Source organism: Archocentrus centrarchus, chromosome 9 (assembly GCF_007364275.1).
Source record: "Archocentrus centrarchus isolate MPI-CPG fArcCen1 chromosome 9, fArcCen1, whole genome shotgun sequence".
Taxonomy (NCBI): Eukaryota; Metazoa; Chordata; class Actinopteri; order Cichliformes; family Cichlidae; genus Archocentrus; species Archocentrus centrarchus.
The window spans coordinates 21320675-21335162 of record NC_044354.1 but is presented as its reverse complement, the minus strand read 5'-3'; the positions used below and the strand labels follow the sequence as shown (position 1 = coordinate 21335162).

The 14488-nt window shown below is 41.0% G+C and overlaps 1 protein-coding gene across 1 annotated transcript; it reads left to right on the top strand.

Annotated features, from left to right (window-relative positions):
* The first annotated feature begins 82 nt into the window (after positions 1 to 82).
* LOC115785455 (TBC1 domain family member 10A-like) lies at positions 83 to 11722 on the top strand. The gene is made up of 10 exons (XM_030737099.1): positions 83 to 843; positions 2285 to 2384; positions 4068 to 4175; positions 5811 to 5917; positions 6010 to 6124; positions 7112 to 7177; positions 7698 to 7887; positions 7964 to 8118; positions 8933 to 9464; positions 10247 to 11722. The coding sequence occupies exons 1-9, from the start codon at positions 662 to 664 to the stop codon at positions 9437 to 9439; spliced, it is 1530 nt and encodes a 509-aa protein (XP_030592959.1). The 5' UTR covers positions 83 to 661; the 3' UTR covers positions 9440 to 9464; positions 10247 to 11722.
* The last annotated feature ends 2766 nt before the right edge of the window (positions 11723 to 14488 follow it).

Below are 14488 nucleotides of genomic sequence, written 5' to 3'. Positions count from 1 at the left end.
TATCGCAGGTCACATGTCCTCGTGCACAAAAAGAGCAAGTTAACATAAAGACAGCAGTGGCTTAGACATAGGATTTACTTCCTCCTCCTTCAGCAGCCACTAGGGGCAGGCGTAACATTAGGATGTTAAAGCCAACCGAGGGCGGTACACTTGGGATACTAGGAAAGGCACAAATCTGTCCAACACTCGGGTGGGATGACAGGACAGCAAAACCAAGCAACAGCTAGCTGAGGATAAAACATACAAGTCCGTTAACCGAGTGGTTTAATAAGTAAGTAGTTAACTGTGTAAAATGAGATAATAAGGTAGCGGTGGTTCGGTGAAGGTGGGGTCAATATAGAAATAGTTTGGGATTGTGTTGTCACAAGCAGTTAAGGCTAACTTTTTGTACGTTAGCTGGCTAATGGTAAAACTGGGGGGAAAATAATCAAGTAAACCTAGGGCATAACCTGTTTAATGTGGCCTGACAGCTGTAGCGTACCGTTAGAAAATATTCACGGGGAGAAGCACAGCTGGAAAGTTTAACTCGCGCCGAGAAATCATGGCGTCGGTGCAGTTTGACTCGACAACCTACGCGGAGGAGCAGATTTGACTCCTGGGGTTTGTCCACAAGCTCGCTGACGTTAGCTGCCCCGGCTAGGAAGCTAGCTTTCTCGCTACCATGGCCAAAATAGAAAACGGCCGTCGACCGGTGGACACGGAGAGCATCAGGACACTTAGCAGCAGTCACATTGACGATGAAAGCTCATTGGGATCCGATTCGGAGATCAACGGCTTCACCAGCGAAAGGCAGACCGACAAATATGGATTCATTGGTGGGGCGCAGAAGTACTCGGAGGATTCGTAAGTTTCTTCCAACTCTTTGGAACCATCTGTGTTGTTTTGCCAGCTAGATAAATAGGTGGCAAATTTGCAGCCTCCTTCAGCCAAACAGTACAGGATAAGTTAGCATTAGTTATGATGACAAGTTGTGCAGGTGTTGTTGTTGTTGTTATGTGACTGACTAAAAGAGCTCCTAACCAGCTGCGTGGCACTGTTTTTTTTTTTTTTTTTTCTTTTCTTTCTATTTCTTTTTTTTAATGCTTACTGTTTGCCACACTCAGCGAAAGCAGTAAACATGCAGATGAAGGTGGACTCGTACTTCTGTCATGTAGTGTCAAACAATTTTTCTTTTAATCTGTCACTTTTTGTGGGGGATACTGACAGAGCACTATTCACTGCCTGTCATGCGTGGAATTAATTATTCCTGTTTTTTTGGCAAGATAGTGCAGACTTTTTTTTTCTTTTTTTTTTTTTTTGAAGAAATGAATTTCTTTCTCTTTTCTTCTTATGCTGGGTCTAAAGCCTGCAGGACAGCAGTGAAACAGTGGAAGGAGTGGGTGAAAGTTGTGGCAAGCACCGGCTGGCTGGGAGTTTCCTGTCTTGTGGAGTTTTTGGCAGCCTTGGAGCCGCAGCTCTGGTGCCTCTTTACTAGAGGGCCTCTTTTGGCTCAACTTTATAGATAGTCAGTGTTTAGCTTACAAAAGTGTCTCTTTATTGTTTAAAGGCCATGGGAGCTGAAGCTGGAGTATAGAATTTTGCACTGATCTACAACACATAGGCTACACTTTGTTACCGAAAGAGGTCTGTCTTAAATAAGAAGAGCTCTTTGAAGACGTTTCATCCCTACAATTACAGGCTTGTGCCGATGAGATAATTACATGCCATAGTAAAGCATCAGACCACATTCATAATGTAGGTTATACTTGCTTACGTTTTCTTTTTCTGTTGGAGAATATAATGTAAAGTCCCTTTTTTTCTTGCCTGTAAACATTTTACTGTTAAATTGCATCATAAAACAGACAAATCCTGTCTGCAGTTATTTGAGATCAGAGTCTTTGCCATTAAATACATCTGAGTTTGTATCTTTTATAGTTCGTTGCCTGCAAATGATTCATGGCCACACACAGAGATCTGATGGCAAATGCAGAAAGATAACCTGCCTTTGTGAGATTTTTTTTTTTTTAATCTTTTTTCTGTTGTTGCATCCTAAAGAAAATAACCTGCTCCTAACAAACTGCCTTTAAAAAAAAAAAAAAGCCTCGCCCAATTTGGAGGATTATTTCAGACCTTCCTTATTGCAAAGATGAGCAACTTTCTGCCACCTGGCTAATTCTTCCTATGCTAATAGAAGAAAATATATGTCATTCGCTCATTTGCATTTAAAATAAATGAAAAGTGCAAAATATAATTTGAGCTTTCTCTTTTTATTTTTTTTTATTTTTCCCCTTCATTGTGTAACCAGAGCTCAGGATGTGCCTCCAGCAGTGCTCAGGCAAAGGGAGGTGAAGTGGCTGGACATGCTCAGTCACTGGGACAAGTGGATGATCAAGAGATTCAATAAGGTCAGAACCAGGTGTTAGCTCAATTACACAAAAGATGCCGTGTTTGCATACCTTGCATGGCACTAGCCATGTGAAGTTTGCCAAATCACAACCTGTACGTTTTCTTTTAAAGAAGTTTCGGAAGCTTGTTTGCTGAAGTATATCATGTGGTTTCTAGATTTTTTTTTTTTTTATTTTCCAGTTACAAGTAGTCAACATGATCAAACAAAGCAAATAGTAACGCTCAAATATTTGATTGCACAAGGACAAGACTTTGCATAGACTTTTTGTTTTGCAGCTTCACTTGTCTAGCTGGTTCTGTGTGAAATGCTGTCAGTAATTCAGCACAGAGCTGCAACTTAACTTCACGCCCATAAATGAGCAGCAAGCCAGGACACAACCCCTGTCCCTGTATCACCACATGCACAATATGACAAGTTGACAGTCCCAGATTCAGGGTAGGAATGTATGTGTGCAACACAGAAACAGCCAATTTAGTAGCAACAAGTGTTTCTTTTCTTGCACTGCAAGTACAATTAAAGGTCAGGGTTTCTAATCCTTTATTGTGCCCCCATGATCAACAGTTTTTGTACAGTAAGAACTGAACTGTCCTTGGGGAAGTGTACCAGCTTTGCATTAGTACAAACAAAAGTGCCCAGAAATGGTAATGGAGGTCACATCAAGTGTCTCCCCAGGAGTCAGATGTTAAATGTAGGTCAGCCAATCTGTTGCTCCAACAGTTGTTTGTGATTCTTGATGAAAGATTGCAACTGCTCAACTTGGAGACATAACGTGAATAAAGATTAAATTTAATGAAGGTGATTTTTTTTTTTTTTTTTTTTTGTAGCATTCATTTTAGTATAATTTGGCCCTATGAAGGTTATAGGCATAGCAACAAGCCAAAAAAAAAGTTATGAGGAATTGCTTCATTGTGTGTGTTGTGTATGTCAGTGATGCAGTGTTTAGGCATATTTGGCCAAAACCATTTTTCTCCTTTATACTACTTGTACTCATACTACTTTTCTAGTCAGTTGAGCTCTCAAAGCGCTTTCTACTGCAAGTCTCATTCACTCAGTCACACACACACGTCAGCACTTTTATCTACACCTAAGCGCTTTTTAACATTCGCACACACGCTCGCACTCTGATGGATGCATCTAAAGCAGTTTAGGGTTCAGTATCTTACCCAAGGATACTTTGGCATGCAGACTGGAGGAGTTAAGGATTAATCCACTGACCTTTCTACTACCTGACCCATCAGTGGGGGTGTGATGTCTGTTTATGTTACTGTGCAACTTCAGTAATTGCCCCCTTGGAGATCAAGTTTTGTTTCCTTTATTCTGAAAATATAAATCACATGACAAGTTTACAGTCTTATCTGTATAACTGAGGCTCTAATATGAGCGTCTCAGATGCTACAATATCCCCGAATGCTGGCTTATGTTTGATCAAATTCTGATCTTGTAGTAAATGCCAAAAAATGGATACATGTCAACACACCCTAAGTGTAAGCTGTTAGTTTCTAACTACAAAACTGCATGTATTCAAGAAAGGGAACCAATACCAAGAGGCAGCTCTGTGGTAATGACCATGCACTGTATCTGCATACTAGATTGCTTTTCTTAGATTTAACCAAGCTGTATTTGCACATGTTCCTTTGGTGTATCACTTTATTTGGGCAAACCCTTTTGTTCTGTGACCCAGGTGAGGCTGCGGTGCCAGAAAGGAATCCCTCCTGCCCTCAGAGGCCGTGCATGGCTCTACCTGTCTGGGGGGAAGGTGAAGAAAGAGCAGAACCAAGGAAAGTTTCAGGTCCGACAGCTTCTCCTTTCACTTCCCCCTCACACATCTATTTATGCTGTACTTTGCGCTCATTTCATTTTTAAATTTCATTTGAAATTCATACTGAAAGTGTGGTCATCCACCAGCGTTACAAACTGGGCTGAGAACCCAGATATTTAAGACAAAGGACTGGAACTGGTTCACTTTTAGATGATCACACCTTTTATTTTATTTTTTTTAAACCCCAATAGTTTTAATAAAATAAACAAAAAAAGTAGAGAAAAATGAAAATAAACAGCAAACCCCTCCTCCACCTCCAAATGAAGTCCAAAATCATATTATTTCAGCAGGTGTTTGTGGGAAGCTTAAATGAACCATCATGACGGTGTCAAGAGCTTGAAAAAGGCGACTGGACTTCTTTCAGTTTTTTGAAGACCTTTCACCTCTTATCCAAGAGGCTTCTTCAGTTCTAAAACCAAAAGGTGGAGAGTTCAGCGAAGATGCAGAAGAAAGAAGGTCAGACACCAAGTAGGAAGAAGGAGGATGACAAACAGAACAACACTGTCATCCCTCCTGTAGCAGGTTTGTCAGAGAAACTCAGGAGAATTTTCTCCAAGCATGACAGCCCAGTATGCATCAGACCCAGCCAAACTGGGTCATCCCAAGGACAAAACTCCCAAACACAAGCTAAGCAACATAGTGTGTGCTGTGCAGTGCAGTGAGGACTGCTCAGACCTCTACATTGGACAAACCGCGTGGCACAACATATAAGAGCCACCTCGACAGGCTGTACTTCTGCACCTGAAGGAGAAAGGACGCTCTTTCAAGGATGCCAATGTTCACATTTTGGACTGGGAAGACAGATGGATCGAAAGAAGAGTAAAAGGAGCCATCTATCCATTGTGAATGAACATCACTGAACTGAGGTGGTGGCTTACAACACCAGCTGTCAGCCACCTACAATGCAGTCTTGAGATCCCTTCCCAGGTGCCTCAACCCCCACTCACACCTTACTTCAGGTGACTTCAAAAGGCCACATGATAGGGTGGGGAAGGTCTCACAGTGGTTTCACCTGAAACCCCTAGTGGTAATGACCCACAGCTTTTTTTTTTTTTTTTTTTTTTTTTAAACACCTTGGCTCATGTGATGACACACATGGTCAAATAGTGGGTCAAAGACCACCTCCAAAGTGGACAGCCGCTATTAGGGTTTGAATACCGGGGACTCGCCACCATTTGGTTTTGGAACTAAAGAAGTCCACTTGCCTTTTTCAAGCTCTTGAGACTATTATGACCTGATACAGACATATAATGATATTACCTTTGCAAAACTTTTCAGTGGTAGATATTTAAAAAGAAAATGTTTTGTTCCATTTAAATGTGTGCCTCAGGTGTTCAAAATACCTGAAAACATCTGTTTGAATGATACAGATCTTGAATATTTTCAAATATAAAGTTTAAACATAGCATCAGCTCATCCTGGGGCCAATAAAGGGTTACCCCATTCAGTGAACTTTTGTAGTTAAAGAATGAATAATTAAATTTATTGCTGAGATCATTAAATCCTATAAAACATCCATTCTCTGTATTCCTTCCACTTAAAAATATGGAACTACTTTTGCTCTATCACAGAGATCTCACATGTCCCCCGTGTTCTTTTTGTCAGGAGCTGGATAGCCAGCCGGGGGACCCCAAGTGGCTTGATGTGATTGAAAAAGACCTCCATCGACAGTTTCCATTTCATGAGATGTTTGTGTCACGGGGAGGACACGGGTGAGCAATGTGATGTGACATATCACACAGGAGTTGTTGACCGCATCTTGTTTTAATGTGCTTAAATGTCGTGTGCTTATTGTGTTGTGCAGGCAGCAGGACCTGTTCCGTGTTCTTAAAGCTTATACTCTCTACAGACCAGAGGAGGGATACTGCCAGGCCCAGGCTCCTATTGCTGCTGTGCTGCTTATGCACATGCCTGCTGAGGTACTAAATCCCTTTGATACTGTCTCCTTTGGTGTGGATGTTCTGAAGACTTATTTTGGTCTTTGAAACTAAAATCCAAACTAAAAATAGAAACAGGCTATTTCTCTTATTTTGTAAGGTGCAGTTTTAGTTTGTGACCTCAGGAAAGTCTCATTTTAAGCTGATCTGCTGAGGCAGAGTGTACAGATGATATAGTCTGTAGATGAATCCCAGAGCTACTCCACAGGATGAATAATGCATCAAATTTTAGATGATTATGATGGCAGCCATAGTGACTATACAAGAGTTTGGAGTTCTTGAACTCACAAAGATGGTGGATAGTGCCCCTGGCAAAATTCTCTGCATGTGTGCCAGTGTATTATCTGTCAGGAAAAACCTCTCCTCTAATGCAATCCGGAATTCAACTCATTCAGTTTTGCTTTGTTCGCTGTGGTGTGTGATTTGGACACATTGACTCTCAGTTTGAGGAAGGTCTCAAGTGGTCGTTAAAAGCACCAGCTAATTAATACGTTAAAGGAATAGTCTCCAAAATCATTTTTTAGATGGAAACATTGCATATTGTTAAATTGTGAACTTCAGAAACAGTATAATAGAGAGAACAAACTTTGAAGTGGATTAATCAGATGTGAGTGGCGGTTATATACATGTATTCCTGGTAATCATTGAAATTTAAGTTCATTTAGCTAAAGCATCAAAAATAAAGACCCAAATATAAGTATCTGGAGGTGTTGCCAAGATGGCTTCTGAGTGTTGCAGAGTTGCTTGGGAAAGGACTTTAGATTGACACAATACTGTGTGACACAATACTGTTATACAGACTAACTTGGTGTCCTAAGAGGGCCCGAGTGCTTCACAAGGGTAGAGTGGATAGAAAATCTTGCATCAAAGACAACATTTGAAATATTTTCCGGATTCGGTGTGAACCGAGTAATGCCCTCTAAGATTAACGAAGGAATGTCTTTACATCATCTGTTTTTGTTTCCACAGGATGCTTTCTGGGGGCTGGTGCAGATCTGTGAGAAGTATCTTCCTGGTTACTATAGTCCTGGCCTGGTGAGACTAAAACTTTTGATGACCTGTCTCAGTGTTGGAAATGTGAAGTGAATATAACTTCATTTCAAAAGAAGTTATATTCCACTGCTACCAGAACTGCCCACACCTACTTGTGGGCCTTTTGCACAGCAAAACTGGAATGTGGATTTTGTTGCCCACAGCGTGTCTGACGCATTGGCGCTGTGGCTGTGGTTTTCTGATTAAATCAATGAGTTGTTTACAGACCGTAACTTATTTCCTTGGCCAGCTACATGAGTAAAGTTTCTTGCATAATAATTGTTTCCTCTCACTTTCTGCTGTCATTATTAATTCCATGTTATGAAAGAAGGTTAGCTAATTAAATGTTTCCTCATAAGTACAAAATCTGGGTAGTCATGCATAATGGGGAAAACAATATGCAGAAATAAGGATTGGTTTAATTTAACAGATGAGCATCCATGTGCGTATCACATTTCAGCACCAACAGAGGACTTTTTTTTGTTTGTTTTGTTAAGACTGTTCTACCTGTGCCTCCTTTCAGGAAGCTATACAGTTAGATGGAGAGATACTGTTCGCCCTGCTGCGGCGCGTCTCCCCTCTAGCCTTCCGGCATCTGGAGAAACATAAGATCGACCCCATCCTCTACATGACTGAATGGTTTATGTGTGCCTTCTCCAGAACCCTGCCCTGGGCATCAGTGCTGCGCGTCTGGGACATGTTCCTCTGTGATGGTATGCATCTGCAGTGGTGCCAGGTACATCCCCTTTACGCTGAAATTTACTCATTGGCTGCTGCTTCCTCTTTCAGGAGTGAAGATCATCTTTCGTGTGGGCTTGGTGCTGCTTAAGTGCATGTTGGGAACCCGTGAGAAGTTGAAGGCCTGCCAAGGCCAGTATGAGACCATGGAACTTCTCAGGGCCATAGAGCCTCGATACATGCAGGAGGGGTTCCTCGTTCGAGAGGTAAGTTTTCTCCAGATCGCTTTTCTTTAAGTCTGCTGGAATGTCCACGGCCAAAGTCTTCAGTGTCCCGTCAGTGATTCTGACCTTTGATCTCAAGCTTGTAAAATTTGTAATTTAAGACTAGAGTTGAATTTGGTGACTTTCTCCAAAAACTGAAGGAATTGCATTAAAGATGTCTGATACAGATTGTTTTTCTTTACTTTTACTTTTTTCAGGAGTAACTACAGTCCAGATATCATGCTTCTCATCACATGAGTTACCTCATCATGTGAGGCTACTTGGTTATCTATTTACTATAATGAGACAATAGGAATCATGCAGTTAGTGTTGCCAGCTAGAAAATGTGATTTTTAAGACAATCATATTTTGTTTTATTTTGCTGATGCCACAATTTTCTAAAGACTTGAACGGGCTTTAAGTTATTTTGCATTGGTGTAATCTTGCAGTGATGTAAACATCATTGTGTCTTCTTGTGGGTGTGGAGTTAGAGGGAACAATAAGTGTTCCTAAATGTAGCCAAGAGAATACCAGCGAGTCTGAGAGTGAATTAAAGTGACACACAGACAAATTGACCAGAGTGCTGGCAGCCTGGTGTCTGGTTCCTTGTATCAAGTCTTGTGTGAGGGTCTGTCCTCCCAAACAATGCCCCCTGTTATATGTAGCACCATCTTGACTGTGTGTGACGGTGCATCCATGGCAGCCTGAAGCACTTTGGCATTTGTGAACAAAGTTCACAATCTCAGTGCAATGGCCAGACACGGAAGGAACATATGAGCCCAGCAGTGACCGGGTGACTTAACTTTTTCCTTTGCAGATTCTTGAGGTGCCGGTGACGGCGCGAGACGTGGAACGAGAGCATCACATCCAGCTCAAGCGCTGGAAGAAGAACCGCGGAGAGCTAAATTTCAAACCGCCTCCGAGAATGCACGGCGCTCGGATCATCATGTTGGCTGAGCCACCCAGGCGCCAGGACCTGCAGCAGAACCCCACTATTGTACTTGAAGTGCCTCAGTCTACCCCACAGCTGAAGAAGGGCAAGGAGGAGAAGAAGAGTAAGAAAAAGAAGAGCATCAAGAAATCCCAGCCCATACAGGAGATCCCTAATCCTTACCCTCTTCCCAGTGACCCTCCACCTTCATCCTCAGAACAGCCCACCCCTCCTCCAATCAACAGCGTGATGCCAGATACTGTGCCACAGACTGAAACGGACTCAGCTGAGCAGCAGAAATCACCTCCTACAGGCCTTCCCCCTGCCAAAGAATCTGCTCTTCAGCGATCAACGCAAAGCCTTGACAGCACAGAGCAGGATACGTACTTGTAGCTCTGCAACAGTGTGTGTGTCTGTATGTGTGTGTGGACTAAGCACCAGCACTCTCGCATCATCAACCAGTTTGGCCTTGCTGAAGTCCCTGACTGGCCAGCATCACTGTTTTTCTAATATTGGACTACTTTGTATTCAGTTACACATTTTACACACAATTATGCCTTTGATATTATCAGCATACACTAAAGCACCGTTGCTTAATATAAAACTACTTTGATGCTTTTGCCATTTGTTAATATGGAGCTGACAGTGCCTCTTTAATGCTTGATTCTCTAACTCAGACCATAAGTATTAGTACTATTTTTGCAAGGGAGACTTACTGATTTAGTGAGAGCAGAGTATTCAAGGGTGTCAGTGATCTTATTGAGGTGCCACAATTCTTACAGTTTGTAGGTTTCCACTCAAAAGCAACACTATCAAGTTCACTAGTAATAATATGCAGCAGAAGATGTAAACTCCTGATGCAAGCTCCACACATTTCAACCTCCTGAAGCTTTTGTATTTCATTTTGAGTTTTGTTCACTAGAGGGCAGCCTTGCAGCTGTAATTCCTCTTTGGGAGACCTGACCACAGCAAGGATGGGATGCATTAAATTTCGGGGTGGGTGCAAGCGCATGTCTCTGAAATTCAGATTAAATTTTTCTTCACAGTAAAAAAAAAAAAAAAATGTTATTGAATTGAGAGACTCTTCTTGAATCGGTGGAAGTCACACTGAATTGTTTTCAAGTCTTTTCCAACAAGCGTGATTTATTTAAATACATTTTAAACATGGAGTTGTTGTTGTGGTGTGTGTGTGTGTGTGTGTGTGTGTGTGTGTGTGTGCGTGTGCATGCCCTGCTAGTGCAAAAATCATCCTTTTTTCCAGAGTCAGTTGAACTGCTCTCTGTGTATAAGCTGCTCTTCTCTTGGTGCGAGGCACTTCCAGCCACTTTAGATAAGCAGTCATTCCCGGGCAGCAGAGTGGAGAACACTGGACTTTCCTCACTGTATGACACATTCCTGCCTTCTTAAAAACCAATCACTTTATTGACCACCTCTCTCCAAGTGCAAATCAGCTGCCTGCTTGTGTTTGTGCACATGCTGTCAAAAGCAAATCACCTAATGGTGCTGGCCTTTGTTTTGGCTCTACTTGAGGTCCAGTTGGAGCCAGTACGGTGTTGGATCCATTTCTTTTTTTGTGTGTGTGTCATAGTTTGCTAGAACTTCCAAAGGAAATTAAGACTGTTACTCTGAGACGATCTACGACCCTTGCACGTGACCAAGCTTGTTTTCTGTACAGTCACGAGGGGTCATGGGATTTTGAGATTTACTGGGATTTTTGTAGCTTTTTTGGGGGGAGGTGGCAGGCGTGAATTGCAAAGCTTTTGTGTTTTACAAAACATCAGTCTTATTTTACAGTCCTAGTCTTTCTGAACTATCAACACAATGATAAAGGGAGTCTTGACAAACACAAGTGCACGCATGTTAAATGTGTTTGTGTATAACTATTATTAAGTCTTTGCTAAAAAAAACGCGTGTTTGGCTCAGTTATAAAAAGCAGCAGTCACTCTCCCCTTATGCAATACTTTAGTTGCTTGTACTGCAAATCTTCACATTTCATTTGTATTTTAATTTAATGCTCTTTGTGTACATATGACAAAGAATTATGTAATGAAATTTATTTTCAGTGTAAACTGCTATATTTTATCATGCGGTTACAGAAACTTCAGCGGTAGCTGTATATGTCATTTACAGTCGAAGACAGTATATTTTTGAGCAGCATTTGTAACACTAGGAAAACAAAAAAAAAATTTCAGGGGAACTTTTGCCACTAAAATGCCTTTTTCACTAAAAACATGTTACCGTTTTTACTTGGATTTATTAAAAAAAAAGAGAGATGATTAACAGCAGTGGCATGAGGTTTAATCTTACAGATAAACTATTGTTTGAAGCCAGCTTTAAAAAGATGTGTTGCATATGTGATTGCCATCAGCATGGATTGTTTTGGCCTGCTGATCTTTAGACCTGATTGTATGTAATGCCTGATTTTCACCAGCAGATGGCAGAGCAGAGTCATCCCTTTTGAAATGAGAAGTTTGTCTCCATGAGTGTCGAACTGAATGCCCTGCAGGTTCCAAGATGGATGTCTTCATTAATTCCTCTTTTTAAAAAAAATAAAAAAAATGCTGCACCAACATATGGTCAACTGTTAGATTAAAGACAATTGTGCATTACATTCTTCAAAAATGCCACAGAGTGATGTGACAGCTCTACTTATGAATAAATTTGTTTTACAGCCAACTGTCGTCCGCTGTTTATTTTATGTCAGAGACATTATTTAAGGAGGAGACAAAGCCTTCAAAACAACCCTGAAATGGTAGAAGTATAACTTATAGGAAAATACTTCTTAAAAAAAAAAAAAAGAGATGCTGATTTTTACACATGCTGTGCTGTGCTAGTGACAACTGAAATTTTTATCTTCGAGAATGCTTCAAAATAACTTGCCAAATAATTCTTGGATCAGTTTTAAGAAAGTTGTCAAATTGTCCTGATTATTAGTAGGACTTTGTGTCTGGTATTTATCGTACATCAAGAAGCTACTTTTGGATGCCCCCTTATTCACAAGGGGTCACCACAGCAGGTAGCTCTATGGAAGTTTGTTGCTGCCAGTAAATCGAAGTTTTGATTTACTGACTAAATATTTTGAATTATAAAAGTATTTTTGAGTAGAAATTTCAAGATTCATAACACAAATTTTTGATTTATGGATGGCAAAAATACATTTCTTCAGTGGATAAACAGGCTTCCATAGATTGTTCCATATGTTTGATTGTGGAGGGGTTTTTTCTAATGCCGGTCTGCCAAAAAATTGATTTCTGATATTTGTTTTTTTTTTTATGTCTAACATCTTTGCTTATATTGATAAACAGACTAGTCAACAGAATTTATGAAAAGTTTCTATATAAAATCACAAGTATCTTTATGACTGTGTTATTGTACCTACATTACAATCCATTCAGTCCTTTTTGGACACTTAAAATATCTTCATAGAACTGTGATGTTATATTTGTTGAAATATCTGCTTCCCTCTTGGCCAGAGCTGTCTTGAAAAAGACATTTTTAATGTCAATAAAGGGTATATAAAAGTCACTTTGCCAAAACTGATTGCCGCTTTCAGCTTCAGTAACGTTTCTGAGTGAGACTGTGTCAGTGTTAGTTCATGTGTGCCAAATATTCTGCATATATTTTTTTTTTTTTGTTAAGTGTTTATTTTGCTATAATGTATTTGTTGTCTTTCTGAAAAATCAACGTTCTCATGCTACATATGTAACTGATGCCAGCGGCTACTACAGCTAAGTTTAACTGCCCTTTGTTAGTAAAAGGCTTACTAATAGGTGTATTTTGATATATATATATACACACACACACACACACTTGGAGCTACACTGGATTAAGGTGTGCTTGAGCAGTAGTTCCCTGGTGGAGCTGGAAGGATTTTATAGGGGGCTTTTAAACAATAAAGATAAGCTACATTTAATCAGGGTTAGTGTTATAACATGATTTATCCACCCCAGTGATACATTTCCCTTCGTATAACAGTGTTATTCTGCATTATGTCAACCCTGACATCTCAGATATAACAGTGAGGTACAAAATCTTATCAACCGGGAGTTCACAGTTTGTTTTCTGTTTGTCTAGGCATCCGGAAAATGAAAGAAAGATTGTAAAGTCACTGTAGGAGTATATCTCCAACATATTTGACCTTTCTCCTGTCAGGCTTTCTTGGCAGCTTGACTGACTGAGTCCAAAGTAAATGCCATTCCTGCCCCCCCTTTTCTCCTTAAGTCTAATAACAGGTTGCTATTCTTTTCTTAATTCACAGTTTAACCTTCCAAATGCCTCTTTTCTCTACCTTGAGGTGGGGGACATTTGAAGTTTTTTCCCCAGGCTCTAAAGTGTTCACTACAAATTGTTGTCCTGATGACCCCAGTGAGCCTGCTAACTCGTTTCTAATCGTCCAGCAAGGTGTGAGCGGCAGCTGTTGACCTCTGGTCTTCAGGCGTTCAGTGTAGCTATCCACAGAAGGCAGACGTTCCTCATAATTTGGAAACTTTAACTTTCTTAATTCAATACATTTTATTGTGTAAATATCAACACACGCATGTGTAGACATGACTAATATCTTACTTCAGAGAGGATACCTGCAGTGATCACTCTGATCCAACTGTGTTACTCTAGCAAGGCCATTATGGACCATTACAGAATCTGCTGATGTTTACCCGCATAAGGCACAGCAACAGTTAATGGTCTAGGTCTCTGAGGAATGCATGCACCGTCACGCTTTCCCTCTTTGCATCAGACACCTGGCCCTCTTTCTGTGCCACCGTGCCATTTACATCTCAAAGGGGGATGACCAAGAAGGCTCTCTCTGTGCTCCCTTCCTTACTCCAGAAATGATCTGATTTATCTCTTCATCAACGGAAATATATGCCTTTAGAGGGCCATCCCGCTCCTCTCATCCCCAGCTAATACAGATGGGAGAGAGAGAGAAGCAAAAAGAGAGACTTGTGATCCTCCGTGTGATCCCAGACCTAACGGACCCCTGTCACAGTGCTTGATTCATGTGATGCGGGTGACTTTCTCTCTGCTCCCAGAATCAATGTGTTAAAGCACTGGGAGGTGGTGGTGAGCCATAATGCAAAGCAAAGGCGCCTGTGTTCCTAAGGTATCCGATTCCCACGTTTGATGGAGCATGACAGGTTGGCTCAGGTCAAATTAAAAGGCGGCAGTAACAAATATGAGGGCAGACGCTGTGATCGTCTGTGCAGGTGAACTTTCCGTGGCAGCAGGAATAAAAGGTTATTTATTGCACCGAGGGAAAACATTAGTCTTTGTGTAGAAGGCATTTAGAAGAAAGGAGGGGGGGGGGGATCCCTGAGCTAGTAGGAGGATAATTGAATCATCCTTGTGTTGGTTTTTCTGTGTGGACCTCTTGTGTTCATAAGCCAGAGGAAAAGCCCTCACTTTTATCTTCCTCTTGCAGCATTATGGCATTACTGGCCTTTT

What these genes read in the sequence shown, in the direction of transcription:
- LOC115785455 (XM_030737099.1), top strand. Translation starts at nt 662, where the DNA reads ATGGCCAAAATAGAAAACGGCCGTCGACCGGTGGACACGGAGAGCATC. An exon ending in CAGAAGTACTCGGAGGATTC is followed by an intron (nt 844 to 2,284) that starts GTAAGTTTCTTC and finishes TTGTGTAACCAG; the next exon opens with AGCTCAGGATGTGCCTCCAG. An exon ending in GTGTCACGGGGAGGACACGG is followed by an intron (nt 5,918 to 6,009) that starts GTGAGCAATGTG and finishes TGTGTTGTGCAG; the next exon opens with GCAGCAGGACCTGTTCCGTG.